General features: G+C 37.8%; 1 protein-coding gene across 1 annotated transcript; it reads left to right on the top strand.

Annotated features, from left to right (window-relative positions):
* The first annotated feature begins 11,234 nt into the window (after window positions 1-11,234).
* LOC133736451 (uncharacterized) lies at window positions 11,235-19,748 on the top strand. The gene is made up of 13 exons (XM_062163938.1): window positions 11,235-11,691; window positions 11,773-11,893; window positions 12,883-12,946; window positions 13,763-14,293; window positions 14,610-14,725; window positions 14,845-16,372; window positions 16,470-16,619; window positions 16,717-16,872; window positions 16,976-17,200; window positions 17,344-17,661; window positions 17,828-18,192; window positions 18,571-19,176; window positions 19,397-19,748. Exons 6-13 carry the CDS (start codon window positions 15,838-15,840, stop codon window positions 19,400-19,402), a joined length of 2,361 nt encoding a protein of 786 aa, XP_062019922.1. The 5' UTR covers window positions 11,235-11,691; window positions 11,773-11,893; window positions 12,883-12,946; window positions 13,763-14,293; window positions 14,610-14,725; window positions 14,845-15,837; the 3' UTR covers window positions 19,403-19,748.
* The last annotated feature ends 975 nt before the right edge of the window (window positions 19,749-20,723 follow it).

The raw sequence follows: 20,723 nt of genomic DNA, 5'->3' as shown, positions 1-20,723 counted from the left end.
AGCCCCAAATCAAATTTCGATTCGGTTTTCTTCCTAGGTTTTCCAGGGATCACAGTGTTGCTATCTATTGCAGTGCTGGGATGGGCCGGGCTCCTGTTACCGGGAAGTAATTTACAACACGAGGTTACTCTTCCTCTTTCCCATTTGAATTTGGCACCAATTCTCGACAGTCTGCCAATTGTGTGTTCTAGAGCAACTGAGCAGGACGATGATGTATCCACTTCAGGTAACTCTTATCATTCTTCATTCATCAACAAAATTTTTGAGATCATGTAACTGAAAATCATAAATTTCACCCAAATTAGGGATCTTTATACATTTTATATGGAAAGTCCTATTGGCTTTGGCGAGGGGATTCATCCTCAGTCATATATATGATGGCATTAGTAATGTGGACACTTCTCACAGTTCCAGTCCGGATAAATCTAAGGGAGCCAAAGCTTTTGTTACTTCTGTAAGAACTGTAGCTTTTTGGGTGAGCATCTCTTAGCTTAACTGGAATTCTTTATGTTGATGGTGCTGATAAAAGTTGATCGCTGTTAATTCTTTTTCATGCTTTTATCTCAGTTTTGTTATGAAAACCCTGATTTTATGTTTAATTCATAAACAATTCACATGGGCATTTTAGAAGTTTAGAAGATACAGATTGTAGCTAGTTTAATATACAATTTCACACAGGCATGTTTAATTATGATTCATTGATTTGGATAGCCTGCAGACTCTAATTGAGATGTTTTTTTTTTCTTCTTCTTCTTGCTTCTTTTTTTCCCCCCACCTATTTAGTTATGTACAATTTCCTCCATTGTTTCTTTGATTATGCCTAATAACTTTCGTGTAAAGTTCAATGATGTCTTGAATTTGTTCCTTTTTACCATGAGTAAATTGTAAATTGTTTGTTACCTTGTTTATTTCAGAGATATCCTAAGTACTTGCCATCTGTGACATGGGCATTTGTTCGAATGTGTGCTTACGACCTGGCTTCTCTTCTGCTATAACAAGAATCTCACATGAGGATAGATGAAAGCTCCCATCTTATGGCTTACACTAACGAACAAGTGTGTTTCTGTGAGGTTGCATGATTAATCATAGACACACTTTTGTGAGACGAGGCTTTGCTGAGCAAAGAGGGAGATGAAGTTTGAATACAATTGTTTTGTTTTTAGTGGAATGTTCTTTTTACTATGATGGGTACAATGTAAAATTCTTTTTTAATCTAATAAAAGAAGTTTAATTGTGTTCCATAATGCTCTTTCTTATTTTGGTTTGTAATTGGTTGTTGGTTTCGATTATGTTTCAGTTATTTAATTTAATAAAAACTGAAGAAGAAAATATTATATTTGGGATCCAGTCAATTTCCCGCCATATATCATGAATTCCCGGGAATTCTAGACAGGAAGGGAGACAACTATGGAGGAAATTAGAGACGAACAAAATTTTGTCTATGATCTTTTTTGGTGACAAAATTTACCTTTTGTCATTAATGAGAATCTGTCACGCTGTATTAGAGATAAATTTGGGTCTTTCTAAATGTACCCAGCAAAAATCTAAGTATACCCAACACACAAAAATTTATCATCGATTTCTATTTTTACCCCTAATTATACCCAGCACTCTGTCCTGATTCCACTTCGACACCGCTTCAATTCTTCCAAGGAACCATAGTTCCCGGTTTCTCTCCGATCATTGGCCTCTATATACATATAGATTAATTGTTCGAGTTGACCGAAACTAAAATGGACATGTATCTGTTAATTAATGAAAGCTCAGTGCAATCATATTCATACACTTGGTTCTTGATGAAACTTTCTTTGTTTCGATTCGTTAGATCAAGATGTTTCTGGAGAATTCCTTCTTATTGCAATTAATTTATTACTAGGTACTATTACTTGCTTATGATCAATTAAATCTTTAATTGGATTTTACTCTTGAACAAGGAATTTTTTCATCTAGAGACAGCAATAACCCAACAATGAAAGTTCTCGACAAAACTGTTGAAACCACTCCAACATGAAACATGGGTGTTTTTGGAAGGAGCAAATTAAGAAAACCTTAGTTAGAGAATTGCATCAAATGGAGGGTTGACGGATTACTGAGAAAGATCAGCCGGATAATTTGATATGCAGGGTTTGGAGGTAGGAGAGGTGAGGTAGGCGTTTGACGATTTTAGTAAAAATAGAAATAGGGGTAAAACTGGAAATGTGATAAAATAATTTTTATGCTGGGTATACTAAGATATTTGCTGGGTACATCTAGAAATACCCGATAAATTTAGCGACAAAATCATTTTGTCACCTATACTGGTTAGTAACAAAATTGTACTAATTGGCGACAAAACAGTTTTGTCTCTAAAGGGGTTTTTCCTTGTAGTATTGTAATTTAGAGCCCAAAGCCCACAGAGTACATGAAACATTCTACCCGATGATAGTTTATTTCTGTCCACCTAAATAGATGCACAAAAATGCCTATAACTTAATCCTACAAGAATGTCAAAAGTGGTCTAACAATAATCTAACATAAGACTCAAACCAAGATAAACCTAAACTGTCCAGTTAGAAAGATCTGACTAGCAGATTACACTAAACTATTCTAAATGTCATGAAAATTTACAGACAGACTCCAGAGACAACAAAGTAACTACTAACAAAGTTTGACGATTTTAGAAGATGTTTTGATCGATCAAATAATTTAATAAAGATAATAATAAAAAGGGGGTGATTCATGAATTTGAAAAACAAGTTAGGGGATTTGCATCCACCACCAATCAATCATTCAAACTATTCATGTTCAACCTAATTTTATTTATCTACGGATGAAGGTGCTCAAGCTAATTTACCGTTAGAACTAATCTATTGTTTTTGTTTATGTGTATGCTAGGTGGGAGACTCTCTACACCTAAACTATTTTTTAAATGCAATCTAGGTTGACGCAACTCTACATTTAACACAAAGAAATCATTAAGAATAAGAAAAATGAGACACCACAAGACATCATGAGTAAGACACATCTTAATTAATCTAGGAACCTAATCACTTACCTTATAGACAATTCACTACTTAGAACTCTTAATGACCTTCTTAAAAAGAAAAAAGCAATGTTATTCATAGCAATAGAACCCTAAATATGCATACTAAGTTGCGCACCAATTTAAACATAAATAGAATTCATCAATTAATGTAGAAATAGAAATTAGGTCACATCCAATAGATAAATAAGTTTACAATCATGATTTGGGGCTTTTACAAACCCCTAACTATTAAAGAGTTAGTTATTCATAGAAAGAAAAACAAAACAAAATAAGGAAAGGGAAGAAGAAGAAGTCACAGCAAAGGACGGGAAAGAGCTAGAGAGAGAGAGATGGAGCATTTTCAGATGTTACACAACCTTTTTATATTGCTCCTTGAGTCCTCATTTCCGGCCAAAGCCAGAGAAACAGCAAAGAAGTTGGTGGAGGTTTGCAGTGAGGAAGAGACAAAACTTAACTTTAAGAGATTAGAGTTTGGTACGTGCTAGTGCGGCATTTGAAGCAACAAATTATCAACCTTGATCCTCATCCGATTGCTTGAGCTAGCTTTTCAGGTGTGTATACTACTAGTTATTACTAACTTCCTATACATCACGTTGTTTAGTTTTTAATTAAAATCTAGGTCCAAAATTAAAAGAAAAATGCTAATTTTATAATGTTGTTATTTGTTTTGTCAATTGTAAGTCGAATATCTCGAGTTACATTTTAAGTGATCAATTTTGTATGTAGCCCCCTGCTATTTCCAGAAGTCGGCAACCCATCAAAAAAAAAAAGGGGGTATAAAGGAATATGGAAACAAATGTGTTGCAATGGTAAGAACAAGTTCACTCGTTTGGTCACTTGGTCAGAACACTGTTCACTGCTTTTTTTTATGTTTGTTTCCACCCGTTAGGTCTGGGCCACTGGGGCAGGACATTGTTCATTTTGTTTTAGAATGTAGGATGCAAGGGAGATTAATGAGAGAATTGTGTGTTTCACTATAAATAATAGAAGCCCTATATATAGGGATTACAAAGTACATATTCTAATGTTACAAGAAAAACTATTTCGAATAGGACTAGGAATTCTAGAACCTTCTCTCCTATTACAATCATAAAACTAATCCTAGTTTGATAAGGCACACAAATGTCAACATTCTTCAACACTCCCCCTTGTGCCGCTCAAACTTGGTGGTGGCGCTTCATCCGTTGTCTTGTTAAAAACCTTGCTCGAGTGAAAAACCCTGTGGGACAAAAACAAGCTCGAGGAGGAGAAAAAGCGTACAACACGTCCTTCACTGGGGCTAAATTAAACTTTCTTCATTCCATGGGGCTCCCTCTGTTTTCTTCCTGTATTTTAAGTAAATCTGTTCAAGTGTTTCACATTTTGATCTGAAGAGGACCACACATTTCATAAATGATTATAGCTACTGGAGCAGTAGTAGCACATTTAAAAGGCAAACTATAATGTCTTACAAGAGTCTTTTATTTAACAAAGAATCAATCTTTGTTATTTATTCATTTTATTTACATTAGAACAACTGGATCTTAATGAAAGGAAAATTCTACAATGTGTTAACGTATGACATGCATACAATTGCCTTAAAAGTGATAAAATGAGTCCTCAAAATAGTAATATTAGTCCTCAAAGTGGTAACATGAGTCCTTAAAGTGGGGCTCCCTCTGTTTTCACACGTCCTTCACTGGGGCTAAATTAAACTTTCTTCATTCCATGGGGCTCCCTCTGTTTTCTTCCTGTATTTTAAGTAAATCTGTTCAAGTGTTTCACATTTTGATCTGAAGAGGACCACACATTTCATAAATGATTATAGCTACTGGAGCAGTAGTAGCACATTTAAAAGGCAAACTATAATGTCTTACAAGAGTCTTTTATTTAACAAAGAATCAATCTTTGTTATTTATTCATTTTATTTACATTAGAACAACTGGATCTTAATGAAAGGAAAATTCTACAATGTGTTAACGTATGACATGCATACAATTGCCTTAAAAGTGATAAAATGAGTCCTCAAAATAGTAATATTAGTCCTCAAAGTGGTAACATGAGTCCTTAAAGTGGGGCTCCCTCTGTTTTCACACGTCCTTCACTGGGGCTAAATTAAACTTTCTTCATTCCATGGGGCTCCCTCTGTTTTCTTCCTGTATTTTAAGTAAATCTGTTCAAGTGTTTCACATTTTGATCTGAAGAGGACCACACATTTCATAAATGATTATAGCTACTGGAGCAGTAGTAGCACATTTAAAAGGCAAACTATAATGTCTTACAAGAGTCTTTTATTTAACAAAGAATCAATCTTTGTTATTTATTCATTTTATTTACATTAGAACAACTGGATCTTAATGAAAGGAAAATTCTACAATGTGTTAACGTATGACATGCATACAATTGCCTTAAAAGTGATAAAATGAGTCCTCAAAATAGTAATATTAGTCCTCAAAGTGGTAACATGAGTCCTTAAAGTGGGGCTCCCTCTGTTTTCACACGTCCTTCACTGGGGCTAAATTAAACTTTCTTCATTCCATGGGGCTCCCTCTGTTTTCTTCCTGTATTTTAAGTAAATCTGTTCAAGTGTTTCACATTTTGATCTGAAGAGGACCACACATTTCATAAATGATTATAGCTACTGGAGCAGTAGTAGCACATTTAAAAGGCAAACTATAATGTCTTACAAGAGTCTTTTATTTAACAAAGAATCAATCTTTGTTATTTATTCATTTTATTTACATTAGAACAACTGGATCTTAATGAAAGGAAAATTCTACAATGTGTTAACGTATGACATGCATACAATTGCCTTAAAAGTGATAAAATGAGTCCTCAAAATAGTAATATTAGTCCTCAAAGTGGTAAAATGACATGCATACAATTGCCTTCCAATTTGATAAAATATACCTCCCAACCATCTCTAATAGCCCTCTCCCTTATAGCCTCTCTCAAAATCGCAGCGCTGCCAAATATCATCCCTTTCTTGAAGACCGGGTCCTTCATATCTGTTTCTGGATTAAACTCAGGGAATGGTACTTCCTCTTCACCATCAGAATCCAAAGCAGGCCGCAATCTCTCTTCATCGGACTCGGCTGATCCAAACATATCTTCATGATCTTCAAACTCTTTTCCACTTTCCATCTCCAAAGGCAGAACAACTTCTTTACTTGGTCCAACCCATTCACCATTGTCATTAACCTCAAACCCTATATCAGCTTCCTCGAACCAATCGTCGTCATCAACACCATACTGATAATATTCATCATCTTCAGCAGCGGGTATGTATTCATCATCCTCATCACTCTCACTGCTATCCACTTCATCTTCTTGTTCAGGATGGAACCCAAATGATTGCATATAATCTAGAATATCTATATCTTCAAGCATCTCTTCATCTAGACCACTTACACCATCAACACTGTTTGCTACAGGACCTACCTCGGGGTACATCTTTCCTTTACCCTTATCTTTTGGATCTGTTTCAGCCACTTTGCTGCCTTGAGTTGGGATGGAGACTTCAGGTTCTCTGATGACTATAGCCAGCTTTGGTTCCTCAATAATCTCCTCAATCACACATGTAGCCTTCTTTCTCGGCTCATCAGGGAGCTCTTCAATCACAACTCCAGTAGATCCGGACTGACTAAACATATCAAAACCAGCTGGATATATATAGAGTTCATCTTCACCCGAGCTCTCATCACCTTCATGAATATGATCCAAGTACACAACAACCAATCTCACTTCGGGTACACAACATAGCATAGTGCACACATCCGCATCCGAATCTATTTTTGTCAAAGCATCATCTTTTGTTCCTATACTCCACCAATAATCAATCCTAGTACCTGCATAATCTGGGTTCAACCCTTGGACCATGTTATCTAACTCAGTCAACGACATCCTATCCTTGTCAGCATAATCATAGAAGGATATCTTCCCACCAACGTACTTGTTTCCAAGTATGTTACCCCCATGATATATCTTCATTGTGAAGTAATCGGGGCCATCTGCATGGAAAAAAAAAACAAAATAGCCTGTCAGTTATTACCCAACAATAGGACACTTATAAAAACACTGCTAAGTGGGCAAACAAGACAAAGAAGGACCACATCCAACAACAACTATATCAAAACCATAACTACAACAATATTAAAACCCTCATTCATTATCCCCAACAACTTTCACATGCACCACCTTACTTTAATCTCCTACTTTAAGGGTCAATCCTTCACAAACAGACAACAATTCGTACTTGAAAAAGTATTAGTGGTATACAATTGCAGGCTATTGTTCACAATTATTGTGATTCAATAAGTATGAAACAAAAAGTAGAAGCTAAATCTATATGCGACAAAAATAGTCAGAATAGAAAAGCCATGTTTCTGGAAAGGGTAACTTTGTTGTTTTATATTGTACTTTGTTGTGTCGGGATTAAAGCACGTTTCTGCAACCTGTAAGTTAGAAGATTTCAAAACTTCTAAAACCCATATCAGATCAGATTGAAACCCTAACCTCAAACCCTTTTTTCCCATATCAGTAAAGCATGCTGGGATTAAACTTCTAAAACCCATATCAGAAACAGAAATTGTAAACCCAGGTTTCAAATTTCAAATATCTCATACCCTAACCTCAAACCCCTTTTTTCCATTTCTGAAAGTTTCAAATCCTTTAAAAAATTCCAAACTCTAAAACCGTAAAGCTTATTCCCACGTTGGAAGAATTCAAACAAAACCCAGAAACCATTTTTCCCCAATTTCGAAACATTGAAACACTAAATTTCAAAACTTAAACCAGAAATTATTTAATCCCTCACCACCGTAATGCAAAACACTAAACCCACACTCACCGTAATGAGGGATGTCATCTCCATCCTCCGTTTTTCTGGGTATCCAAACATCAAGCGCACCATCGGCCATGTCGAAACCTTCTCCAGCTATCAATCGACCGTCTCCTTCTAGATTTTAGGGCTTCGCTTTCAATATATAGCCTTCTCCTTCTTCACCAACCATCTATTGCTTGGGTGTTCTCCAAATTTTGGGTTTCTCCAAAGGGATGCGATTTGGGGCTTTCTTTAGGGTTTCAGATCGCGTAATGAGGGAGGCAGGAGCCGTAATGGGATTTGGGGAGATCGTCTATGTGTTAGATTAGAGCCAGGGTCAGTTTGGTCAATTCGCCTTGATGTGGGCCCCACCTGGGCTGAGTTGGATCGCCATGTCAGCACCAAAACAGCTGAAATTGACTGATTTTTGGCGAATGGACCTATTGGATGGAGAAATAATAGTGTGGGGGTGTTTTTGATTAAATTGGAAGTCGGGGGACTGAATTGATGTTGGACCAAAAGCACAGGGTACTAAACAGTAATTAGCCCTATTAATTTTTGGGAAAATGGTCCGTATGGTACCTGAACTTTTCCTCTTTATAACTTTTGGTACCTGAACTTCAAAAAATATCACTACGGTACCTGAGGTTCTTTGCCCGACCGAGGATTGGTACATATGGCCGTTACCTCCGTTACGGAACTTGCCAACTGTCAATTTTTGAAGGATATTTTCGTCCCTTCATGTCTAAATCTTTTTTTTTTTTTTTTACTAAATATATTTTCCCTTTCTCTGTAATAATAATAAAAAATCGTTCTCTTCTTTTCTCCCTTTAGGACCTTCACCGAAACCAGACTTGGGTTAAAATGATTTGATGAAACTTGTGATACAGAACCCAATTTGGGGTTCTCTGGTCTGGGCAGGGCGATGAGTGGATGCCGGGAAAGTGTGTCGTGTATCTAGGAGGGCCTTCCCAACATGCCACTCCTTTTGGTCGTTTGGTTGTTACGTTGGAGAGGAGATCGGAGGTGCCATCAAGGGGTCTGTGTCAAGCCGTCAAGGAATAACTTGCATAGCTTCATGGCGATTGTGTTGAGAAGTGGTTGAAGGTTCATGGGATTTGCCCGGTTCTCCGGTTTATGATGTCGACCAATCAGGAAGAGCCGGAGAAGAAAAAGGAGAATGGGATTTCTGTCGGCATATGTGAGGATTCAGATCAAACTGGTGATTCAGATGATTCGACTCCAAGCAAAGAAGCAGCTCACGATGATCATATGCAGAGAGTTAGAACAAAAATTCAAAGACTTTTAGATTTGATTTTCTGGAAATTTTATGAAATTGGAACGAGGATTACTTTTGTTTCTGTGTATTGATTTAATAGAAATGTGGTGGTGTGTTTTGGTTTCTGGGTTTTGATTGATTTTAGTTCTGGGTTGTTTTTGTTTCTCAAAATTGCATCTTGGATCTTTGATCTAGAAAGAGGAAGAAAGAAGAACAGAGAGAGAGAGAGAACTAAGGTGAACTGTTTGATCTGCATCTTGGATCTTTGATCTGCATCTTGGATTTCAGCCTCCGGTAACTGTTTCTTTTCCTCATGGGGGTTGATTCTGTCAATTCTTTACGACCTTGTCGCCATTTTCGTCTTGCTCGATTTTCTCCGGCATCGGAATCGCCAGCGCCATTGAGAACAGGGCGGCGTTGAAAGTGGCGACCAGAATAGGCCTGGACTTCTCAGTTTCCGACCAGCCCAGCTGGCCGTTCGGGTGAACCGTCGCCGATGACGACCCGTTGGAAGTGGGTTCGTGCTCGAATTGGGACTTGGAGTTCGTTTTCCAGAACCGTTTGATGACGACTTTGTTCCGAGACCGGCGGCGGGACGACCACCGGAGACGGGAGAAGAGGCGGCGGAGGTTTCTGAGCATTGCAGGCGAAATGGGTTGGGGTCAAAAATGGGTCTTGGGTTGTGGGTTAGTTGGGGGAGGAGAAAAGATGGAGTCTTTTGCAGAGATGAAGAAGAAGAAGACACAAAAGTCTCTGGGGGTGAGGAGTTGGGTTTGGCACGAATTTGATGGAGGATTAGTTAAAAAAAATAAAAATAAACCAGAGGAACTAAGGAAGAAGAAGAACTGAGGAAAAAACGTTCAAAAAAAAAAAAAAAGTGATTCTAATCGGAGCTCTAAATTTGCTATATATATATAGACCTCTCTTTTTTTTTTTGGAAAAATTTAATGTCAGTTGTACCCCTAATTGAAAAAAAAAAATCAATCTCAATTTCCCTACCTCATTGCCCTGTTGCATATCCTTATTCTCTTTCTTTCTCTCCTCATATTTGTATGTAAGAGCTACTCATAAAATGCTGCCAAGTTGATCAGAATCTTTTGCAGGTAGTCGGCCTTTCGTTTGGCTTTTGCAATTATTTCAATTTGACTTTATGGTGGAGGTTGCTACCCACAAATTCATAATTAGGACTTTTGGTTTCTTAAAGTTAGTTCATGATGGATGAACTGATTTTGTTTCCCCTGGAGAATTTGATCAAAGTTCATCTTCCCAGCCATCAATATCTTGCTCCATCAATTATGTCAAAAGCTTGGTAATGACATCGCACGGAAGGGAGAGAGGGGGAGAGGGGGAGAGAGAGAGAGAGAGAGAGAGAGAGAGGTGCCATATTCTGGGGTGGCCATAGCATCATCAGTTATCAATTTATCACAGATGTTAGGTCGCAGAGATAGGTGGAGCCCGTGGAGGAGGTGGAAAGTGAAAACAAAGTAGGGGCAAAATTGAAAATTTGATGTACAAAAATATTAAAAGAGGTTCAAATAGCAAATATGGAGGTCTGAATAGAACCACTCAAAAAAAAATCTAAGGAAAAAATAAAGTAAAAAAAAAATAAAGGGTAAATTTGTTATTTTATGATTAAAATTGCCAGCTGGCAAGTTCTGTAACGGAGATAACGGCCATATGTACCAATCTTCGGTCGGGCAAAGAACCTCAGGTACCATAGTGATATTTTTTGAAGTTCAGGTACCAAAAGTTATAAGGAGGAAAAATTCAGGTACCGTACGGACCATTTTCACTTAATTTTTTAGTGAAAAAAATTCTTCTGAAGAGGGTTGTTAGCTAAAGTGGTCATGAAAATACTCAAATACCCTCACACCATAAGTTATATTAAATTGGATATAAATATAATTAACAAAATAACAGAAAAATTCTAAAAAATAAAAAATAAAAAATATTCTGCGGATAACTACCCCTACCCACTATCTGGATTACCCTTACTTCCCCTACCCACTATCTGCATATATCTAACACTATTTGCAGATATTAATTTTTTCAGTGAAAAAAATTCTTCCTGCAGACTAGTATATCTTTAAAATAGCTCACTACAGAAAAAGTGATAATTTACGACGCGAATGCACGCCGTGAATGAATATTATTTTCGAAGAATAATAAAAGAACGCCGTGGGTAATACATTTCAAACGCAGTTTACGCACGCCATTAAACTGGCCAAATATCGAATGAAAAAAGGGTCAAAATTAAATGGATTTCGGGACTCTGATGCCGGCGGTGCAGGAAGATTCGGCAACGGTCCGGGCGATATCGACAAGTCTGAAGCCGATGACGGTGCTTCTAGTCGGCGGACCCGATCTGGTGGTTCTAGTCGATGACGGTGGCGGCGGCGACAGTGAGTATAAGAAGAGAGACTCGGCGACAGTCTGAAGCCTCCTCTCCCTCTCTTCCCATATCCCATTCCATGTCGACCCTCCGCTCCCATTGCCGCTGCCCCTCCTCCTCCACTCCCAACCCTATCCCCGCCACCCAGCCTTCCCTCCTTGGAGGAAGCACCGCCGAGATTGTCCGCGTCCTCGGTAATGTCTAGTGTTTCTTTTCAAAATTGAATGCGTTTCTGTTTGGGGATTATTGATTTAGAGGTGTTTATTGTGGATTAGGTGGTCCGGCCGTCGGAGATACACAGTCCAGATGCTTGAGATTGGCCTCCGAGGCGGTCGCCGTCCGGCAATTGCTTGGTCATCGTTTACCACCTGATGCACGGCAAGCCAAATCTGAATGGTGAGACTTTGTTGTTGTATTAGGAATCATGCTATTTAGGAATTGCATGTGAAATGATGAGCATACTGTGGCGGGTTATTGAGTAAAAGTATGACATTGTGGAAGGAGAGCACTCCTTCTGGACAGGAGTAACAAATTAAGCCCTATATGCTGGCGGGAGACCATTCGAGCTTTTCTTGTTTATTTTCAGAATCAGGTGAGTATCCAATGGCATTGCTGTAATGTTTTGTCTAAAGTGGCTGGAGAACACTCTTTAAAGTGCTGCTAAACCATTTAAAAATGCTTTATATGTTGCAGAACCAGGAAGAAAAGGGCTGTATATGTGAATTGTATTGTTGTTGAGTTTTCTAGTCAAGTGGATTTGTTATCAGTCTTCTAGTCGGATCTAAGAGTTTTTGTTGACTGTTTACAGATCTTAGCAATGTTTATTTTTGTTATCAGTCTTAGATCCAGATTTCTGAATCGTTGGTAATTAGTGCCATTACTCGTATATGTGAAGTGTTGTAAATTTGGAATTAATTACATGTATATGTGCTTATCTCGTCTTGCAAACTATTGTTTTCTATTACTTGTCAACCAAATTTAGATGAGCTAGTTGTCTTCTCTCTAGATGGTCTTTTCTAAATAATATTCTTACATATAAGTTGTATGAGCTTGCAACTATTTGTGTAAACATGAAATAAAAACAGATGCAAAGAATTTTTCAAATAACAGAAAATGAAAATATATAATATAATTATATGTCTTCCTCAGTAGTCAAATGAAACTGTTCTGAATTCGATTGAAGTAGTCTTGATGTTAATTAATTGATACATACATATATAAAGATATGGAAATCTTTCTCTTTTCTTTTTTTGACCAAAAGCAAAATAGAAGTCTCTTTTTGATTAGAAAAGTTGCAAGCATGCAGCTATAAAATGTTTATACATAAAAGACAACACAAGAGCTACCTAGAAAAATTTCATTTGGATTACATTTTACACGTACAGGACCTTTCATTGTCAAGCTAACCAGAACCTGAACCACATATATAGCTAGATATAGGAACTGCAGGTACTTATACATATCCTAATCCCTAATGATCTGCCTGCTTATAGTAATGATATATAAGATTCCAGATCAAATATTTATAATAGTGAATACTAAATACTGAATATATCGTATTGATCATTCTATACCAACTCCAGAAATGTACACAAGAGTCCAGCAAATTAATTTTAAGAAATAGAACAAGATGCATGCGACTGGACAGAAATGCTTATCTATATCTGTATATATCAAATCAATAAACTATAATGAGCACAAAAACGTGGATTCACAATTGAATCAGCAAGTAGAAACCCTAGAATTGAATCAACATATATGCATATGCTTTAACCTTGAGACCAGGCCGGCTACACTGTCCAACCGCCACTACCGCTAGGGTTAGTTCTACAGTTAATTTTCTAGTATGCAATTTTAAGATTTTGTCCATCTTTTAAATCACATCTATCTTTACGGTAATTAAATCAATGAAAATATTTTTGAGGAATCGAAATAACATCATATGCATGCATTTATAAAAATAATTAAGAAATGTATTAAGAAACCCTAATTAGGAAACAGATCTGTCTTTGTAAAGTAAATGGATCATGGATGGCATTTGAAATGAGTTTGTAGCTCATTTTATATAAAACAGTTTCTTCAACTAAGCATCATAGAAATTTGTAATTTCTACACTGGCAGCGGTTTATAAGTCTTATGCTTTACTGCGAGCTTCGACTTTTTCATGTGTTTCAATAGTGTCATAGTATGTCCATGGATTAATTGTTTTCCAGTCTTCACCGGCTTTTAAAAGTTGTTTCTAACCGTTGGCCCTTCACTATGTAGAATGGCAGGCTTTGTACACCATACAGCTAACTCAGAAGCCGAAGAAGTATCATGATGGTTTCTTGCAACTAGCAATTACTGGGTCTCATGGAAAGCCGGTTGACTTATCTTGCTATCCTTATATCATTGTCCATAAGTCCCATCTTTTTATTTGTTAGTCTCAATAAGTGACCACCAATCTTATGTCTTCCATTTACCAACCTTATTTACGATCAAATTGATATAGAATGGGTAAAAAAAAAATTTGTGTAATGTAACTAAAATGGGTATCAATAGTTTGTGTGCAGTGATATCCTTCTTTGTCGTCGCCAAGTGAATCTTTGTCTCGCTCTATACTTTTTGTCTTTCTCTTTTAAGTGATATTTTTTTGTTGGAACCTGATGCATGTAACTAAAATGTAAAAGCGGAAATTTTACTTTGTCTGAGCTTAGTTTGCTTAATAATGGTTCGGGGTTTTTTCGTGCAGGACAATAAACGAGTAGTCTAGTTTTGCTTGGAAGAGAATGAGAGCTTGCATTTTGAATTTATGAGGTATTTGATATGACTGCTTTTGATATCTCTTTTTGTTTTGGCACTAATCCAGCATCTTCATCACATTGGTTCCCAGATATATGTAGTTTCATAAATGCAGGGGTTACTATACCTTTCTCATGTGGGATGGAAACAGGTTCCTGATGTCATAGATATTGTTACTTTACCTTTCAAATTGGTTTTGCAGTCAAACTATTGATTGTCAATACTGTTTATAGTGTCTGGTTCATTGTTTTAAGATTTAACCTAGTTGCTGGCTTTGGAAAATCGGTTGAAGTTGACTATTTACAGTGGGTATGTATGTACATGTTGACAGGGAAGCATGCACTTCTGCTGCATTTTCAAAGGAGCAAGCTAGTGCGCTGGTGTTGCCCACTGCCAGATTTATCAATTCTTGTGATAAGGTGCAAATTCAATTGGCACCTGAGAAATGTTTTAGTTTTTCCTCTTTCTTAGTTGACTTGTTTAAAGGTTGCTAAATTGTCTGACTAAAGAACATTGCTGAATGGAGTTTTCTCATTCCTTTTATTGTTGATTTGGTTGATATGCAGTGGTAAGTGTTTGCAGGAGGTTCAAAGATCATGTTATGCAGCTTGAAGCCCCATTGAGAGGAGTGGCACCAATGTTGACGTGCCGAATGCCCATAAATGACTCTTTTTGCTTTTGTGTAGGGAAGACGTAAAGGTGCAGTATCTTCACTTAAGGTTTAAGCCTCTTTGTAAGTGTTAAGTTAAGATGTCAGTTTTATGCGCATTGCACTATTATATGAAAGCGCTAACAAATAATAATCCCAATAGATATGTATTCCGTTAAATTAATAAATTTACTGCTAGCAACTTTTGAGCTATGTTTACCTCTACCATTTGTAATGCTAGCTAGAGTTTAGAGTTTGCTTCTTTTTTTTGCCTAAAGATCGCGAGTTTAGAGTTTGCTTGCATTGTATCATTCTGCGCAACACCAAATGTATTGTGTGTATATATCGATATATAGATCAGTATGCAGTTATGCACCCTATTTTAACACCATCTTTGAAATTGAGAAGACGTAAGGAGCAGACGTGCAGTACTGTTTTCAAGCTTTGAGCCTGTTGAGGCATGAGTTTTTTTGTGCATTTTGCATTATTATGTGTGAAGAAAAATTGTAATTAACATGTGTGTTGCGCTAGTAAGAGTAAGGAAGTGTAAAGGGTGGCAAAAGAATGGAATAAAGAGGAGTTTGCCACGTAATGAAGTGTAAAGGATAGAGATAAATAACCAGCCAAAGTAAAAGGGTACGCAACTAAAGAGAGAATTTGCCAACCTTTGCTTTCTTCTTCGATCAAAAAAAAAAATCCTTTGCTTTCTTCGCCGGCGTAATGATGAGATTCTAGCATGAAATGCATTGGAACAGGAATATAAAACTTACTTGGGATGCAAGTCTGATAGGCCGGCCCCTTAAGATGCACACTGAATACTATTCTTTCAGTCCTTTTTGTGTTGATAAATATATGCACAAACGTCAGTATTAGTTGCCACTTCCACTTATAGCTACCTCGAAGGGAAGAAATGTCTTCTGCCAGAAATACCATGACCGGCATGGACAGTGAGAGCATCAAGAAATACTTGTTCCAGACAGCCATGAAAAGCCAATGGGAAGAAGTTGTCCGAGCATATAGGCAAAACGAGTGGGCTGACAAGACAAGGATCACCAAGTCAGGTGACACAGCATTGCACATAGCAGTGTTAGATGGCCAAGAGGAACGTGTTGAAGAACTAGTAAACCTGGTTTCCAAAAAGGAGCTGGCGCTGGCGCTGGAAATCCAAAATGAGCGAGGGGACACCCCTCTCCATTTGGCTGCAGCACAGGGGAATGTGAGAATGTGCGAATGCATTGCCAAAGGTCGTGCTTCTTTGGTTGATATTCTCAACAAAGATAAAGAGACCCCTCTCTTCTTGGCTGCTTGCCATGGTAAAAAAGATGCCTTCTTGTGTCTCCACTACATTTGTAGTACTCGTGACAAGCCTCATCCAAACTACAATTACTGTAGGAGGGGTGATGGGGAGACTATCTTGCATTGTGCAATTGCTGGGGACTACTTTGGTAATTATAAGCACTTAATTTTATCCCTTTCATTTATGACTATATGAACTCTATTACTCTAATTATATGAAATAACAAACTGAATTGTGGTTCACAGATTTGGCATTTCAGATAATAGCTCTGTATAAAGATCTAGTTAATTATGTTAATGAAGCTGGGTTTTCACCTCTCCATCTTCTGGCGAGTAAGCCTTCCGCTTTCAAAAGTGGTAGCCCCCTTAGACCTTGGAGAATAATCATTTACCACTGTAAGTACAAATTAACTATAGAGTGATCGATCAAACGATTCCAGATCTGGTGTATTAAGTTAACCGCTTATCATTCTTCTGTATGGTTATCTCAAAGGTATATTGGTCGATGAGCTGAAGGTGGAAGAAGAACGTCACTTCCGTCAGCGGGTAATTAATACAATTAACTCTGAAAAGGCTCCAAAATACCCAAAAAACTACAAAACCTGCATCAACTTCTTGCTAGTGTTCTGGAAGATGGCTCAAGCATTAGGTATGTAAATTAATTAAATCAATTTGAACATCAAGCACCTATGGATTCTATATAAGCAGAGAATGATTATTCTGTATTAAAGTACCGTACTACTCTTTTGTAGTTACTCATAAAGAAGTCGACCAAACGAATATTCATGTAGGAAAAGGATCTACAGATCCAAAGAACCCTGAACCTAAAGGAGGAAATCCAGGTGATTGCAATGCCTGCTTTGATTATGTAGATCCAGAGAACCCTGAACCTAAAGGAGGAAATCCAGGTCATTACAATGCCTGCTTTGATTATGTCAAGCTTTTATCAAAGGCAATGCTGATTGTTCTTGGAATAGGTATGGCAACATTCCCATCTTATGGTATCTTGGTGATGAGTCTACACCAATATTTCCTTACATTAAGTTGAGTATATATGTCTGTAAAAGTCGATCATGTAATTGCTTACAAGATATATACTTTTTCCTTTAATATTTTGAAGGGTCTACGGAGATACGGAAGATAAGGAACAAGAAAGAAAAGCACAAATGGGCTGTTCAGATCATGGACAAGCTACTAGAAAGTGCTTCGATGTATGAATATGAAGACAGTGGTATGAACCCGCAGGCAGCAACAATATCGCCCCACAAGGACGATGAAACAAGGCCTTACAAAATTTCCGATGGTGGCGACCAAATCACCCTCGGAAGCATTGAAGAACAATCAATGGCACTTCCTCCTAGTACTACTGATCAACAAAACGAAAACAAAGGAAACAACGGAACCAACGGTCAAGAACAAAAAAGAGTCATTGGAGAAGGTAACTACTTGCTCTAGCCTCTGTCAATGATTAATCAATTGTTCATAAAAGAAACAAAAAGGAAAAACTTTTCTTATGACCAAACTCAGTTAGTCTGTCAGATTGTCACTTGGTTAAATGGCTATAGAGGCCGGTAATTAAATTATGCAACTATATACGTACATAGGGTCACTGCCGCCAGAAGTGAAGAAGAATAAAAACCCTGAGATGGAAAAGAAGGAAACACCGATATTGATTGCTGCGAAGAATGGCGTCACTGAAATGGTCGAGAAGATCCTAGAGCTTTTTCCAGTGGCCATCCATGACCTTAATGCACAGAAAAAGAATATAGTTCTGTTGGCTGTGGAGAACAGGCAACCCCATGTGTACCAACTCTTGCTAAAGAGAAGGATCATGAAAGAAAGCGTTTTCTGCCAAGTGGATGAAGATGGCAATAGTGCATTACACCTTGCAGCAAAGTTGGGAGAATACAAGCCTTGGCTAATTCCCGGTGCTGCCTTGCAAATGCAATGGGAAATCAAGTGGTATGAGGTAACAACTAACAAGTATTCAAACCAATCTTTCATAGGGTCTTCATTATTCTGTGTTTTCATTATCTCACTTCTTCGAAATAATAAAATGCTTCTAAATGTGTTGAAGAAAAAAATAATTTTGTGAACATTTGGTGAATTAGGATTACTAATCTTGTAATATTTTTGATACGGCAAGTAGACTAGTTCCATAAAAATATAAAATGATTCCATGCATAGATAGACTAACATGGCTTGATCTCAAACTAGTCTACATATAAAATGAACTAGTCTACTGATGTATCGGTTTATTAATGCAGTATAGACCAACCCATCCACTACCGAAATGAACAAAAACTTAAAACTCATTGAGTACTTACGTTGGACACTTCGTGTGCAGTTCGTGAAAAACAGTCAAAACTCAATGTCGTTCCACTTCTTCGTCCGCTACAACCAGAAAAGCCAAACCGCAAGGGACATCTTCACCGAAACCCACACCGAGATCGTTAAAGACGGCGGCAATTGGCTGGCCAACACCTCCCAGTCGTGCTCCGTAGTCGCCGCCCTCATCGCCACCGTCGCCTTCGCCACCGCATCCACCGTCCCCGGCGGCACAAAAGAGGAAAACGGCAAGCCCACCCTCGAAAACCAGCCGGCTTTCGACGTTTTCGGCATCGCCTCCCTCGTCGCCCTTTGCTTCTCCGTCACTGCAATGGTGATGTTCCTGGCCATTCTGACGTCACGGTATCAGGAGAGGGACTTCGGGAAAGAGCTGCCGAGGAAGCTCCTTTTTGGCCTGACGTCGCTGTTTTTGTCCATCGCTTCGATGCTGGTATCGTTTTGCGCCGGACACTTCTTCGTGCTGAAAGATGAGCTGAAATACGCGGCGTTTCCGGTTTATGCAATAACGTGTTTGCCGGTGTCGTTTTTCGCCATAGCGCAGTTTCCGTTGTACGTTGATCTGGTGTGGGCTACGTTTAAGAAGGTGCCACAGCGGAGTTACAAGGTATATAGCTCTTCTTTAACCCATTGATAATGCAGGGCTTATCTATATACATCTAGTAATTTTTGCATGCATCTTTAGTATTAGTTAGGTTTCGTGTGCTAGGACATGTTCATTATGACCAAACATCATAGCAATTACTATAATTTTCATTTTCATTTTATATAATTTTTTGTGCATATTTTATGACTAATCGGTTTTTGTTTTTAATGTTCTTTTACAGGACTGATCGTTGATAACTTAGAAAATGTCGATCTTTGAGTTACATATATAGTCATCAAAAAAGTCAAAAGTCCACTCTCACCATTAGCATTTTTGATGCACCAAGTGTGTCTTTTGTTTTTCTTGGCTTTGCGTTTGCTTAGTGTTGCTTTCTTGGTTGTATTCCTCTTTGCTTGCCCTTGTGGCTTAATGAATTCTCATTATCGACCAAAAAAAATAGTGTGTCTTTTGTAACTTTGTAAGATCTCTATTGTAATTTAGAGCCCAAAGCCCGCAAAGGACATGAAACACGCAAGCTTCGAGCCTGCTGAAAAAAGGGGCTTTGTTCAGATTGTTTTCCAGGCGATATTAACTTCATTCCAAATAGTTTTTGGTTTTACCCGACCTTACATCAATCATCATGATGACATCAGAAACAGCAAAGAAAAAGAAAAAAGAAATGCTACAAAAATGTACGATTCTTTTTTTAGCAAAGAAAACGATGTAGGATTGGAGACAACTTGTTCAAAGCAGCTATCAATTATGTAAATAATGGTGTTGGCGCCGAGTCTATTTCCTCATCATCATCATGATCTTAAAAATGGCACACAATTGAAACGAATCTAAACTCTCACCACACATGACACTGTCACTGCTCTTACTAGTAGGAGTACATGGGAGTTGTCTCATTATTTCTCCAACTATTATATACAGTAGTGAGTGATCGATCACCAAAACAAACGATAATATTCCATTCAGAATCCACTTCCTTCACACAAGTAATCGACTACCCTCTCAACAACGGCACTTCTTGCCCACAGACAAAACCCACTGTTAGAGTCTTTTTTTTTATTTTTTATTTTTAATAGGAATTGATATTATTAGATATCAAAGTCATAAACATATGTATTTAGACAAAAAATCTGATAAAACCAAATAACCTATCTAAACTAATATTAAACTATGGACGCTCGCATGGAGCAAGCCTAACTAAGCAAGAACAACCTTGCTTCCTAAAGAAATTAAAAAATCATTCATCTAGTCTAATTTGTCGGCACGCAATTGTGGTACAAATAACAACTAGAAACATCTTAGCAAAGCTTACAAAGCTTACCCCTACCTACAAAAGACTTGCATCTAAATGTGTCTTAATAGCAAGAAACTAAAATATAGCAGCTAACAACCTCGACAACAAGTTGGTCTTCATGCTCTTCTTTGAAATCTTCTGACTCAAATTGAGCCCATGCCCAAAGGCCCAAGCCCAAACCCGAGCTAAATAAACATAAGGCCAATCACTCTGCCAGGCCATCGCTGCCGCCAGCGGCATCAGGTCCTCCCGCGGCTAGCCT

The sequence above is a fragment of the Rosa rugosa genome, chromosome 3 (assembly GCF_958449725.1).
Source record: "Rosa rugosa chromosome 3, drRosRugo1.1, whole genome shotgun sequence".
NCBI classification, from domain to species: domain Eukaryota; kingdom Viridiplantae; phylum Streptophyta; class Magnoliopsida; order Rosales; family Rosaceae; genus Rosa; species Rosa rugosa.
This window is presented reverse-complemented; position numbering and strand designations above follow the sequence as displayed.

What these genes read in the sequence shown, in the direction of transcription:
- LOC133736451 (XM_062163938.1), top strand. Translation starts at nt 15,838, where the DNA reads ATGTCTTCTGCCAGAAATACCATGACCGGCATGGACAGTGAGAGCATC. An exon ending in AATTGCTGGGGACTACTTTG is followed by an intron (nt 16,373 to 16,469) that starts GTAATTATAAGC and finishes TGTGGTTCACAG; the next exon opens with ATTTGGCATTTCAGATAATA. An exon ending in GAGAATAATCATTTACCACT is followed by an intron (nt 16,620 to 16,716) that starts GTAAGTACAAAT and finishes GTTATCTCAAAG; the next exon opens with GTATATTGGTCGATGAGCTG.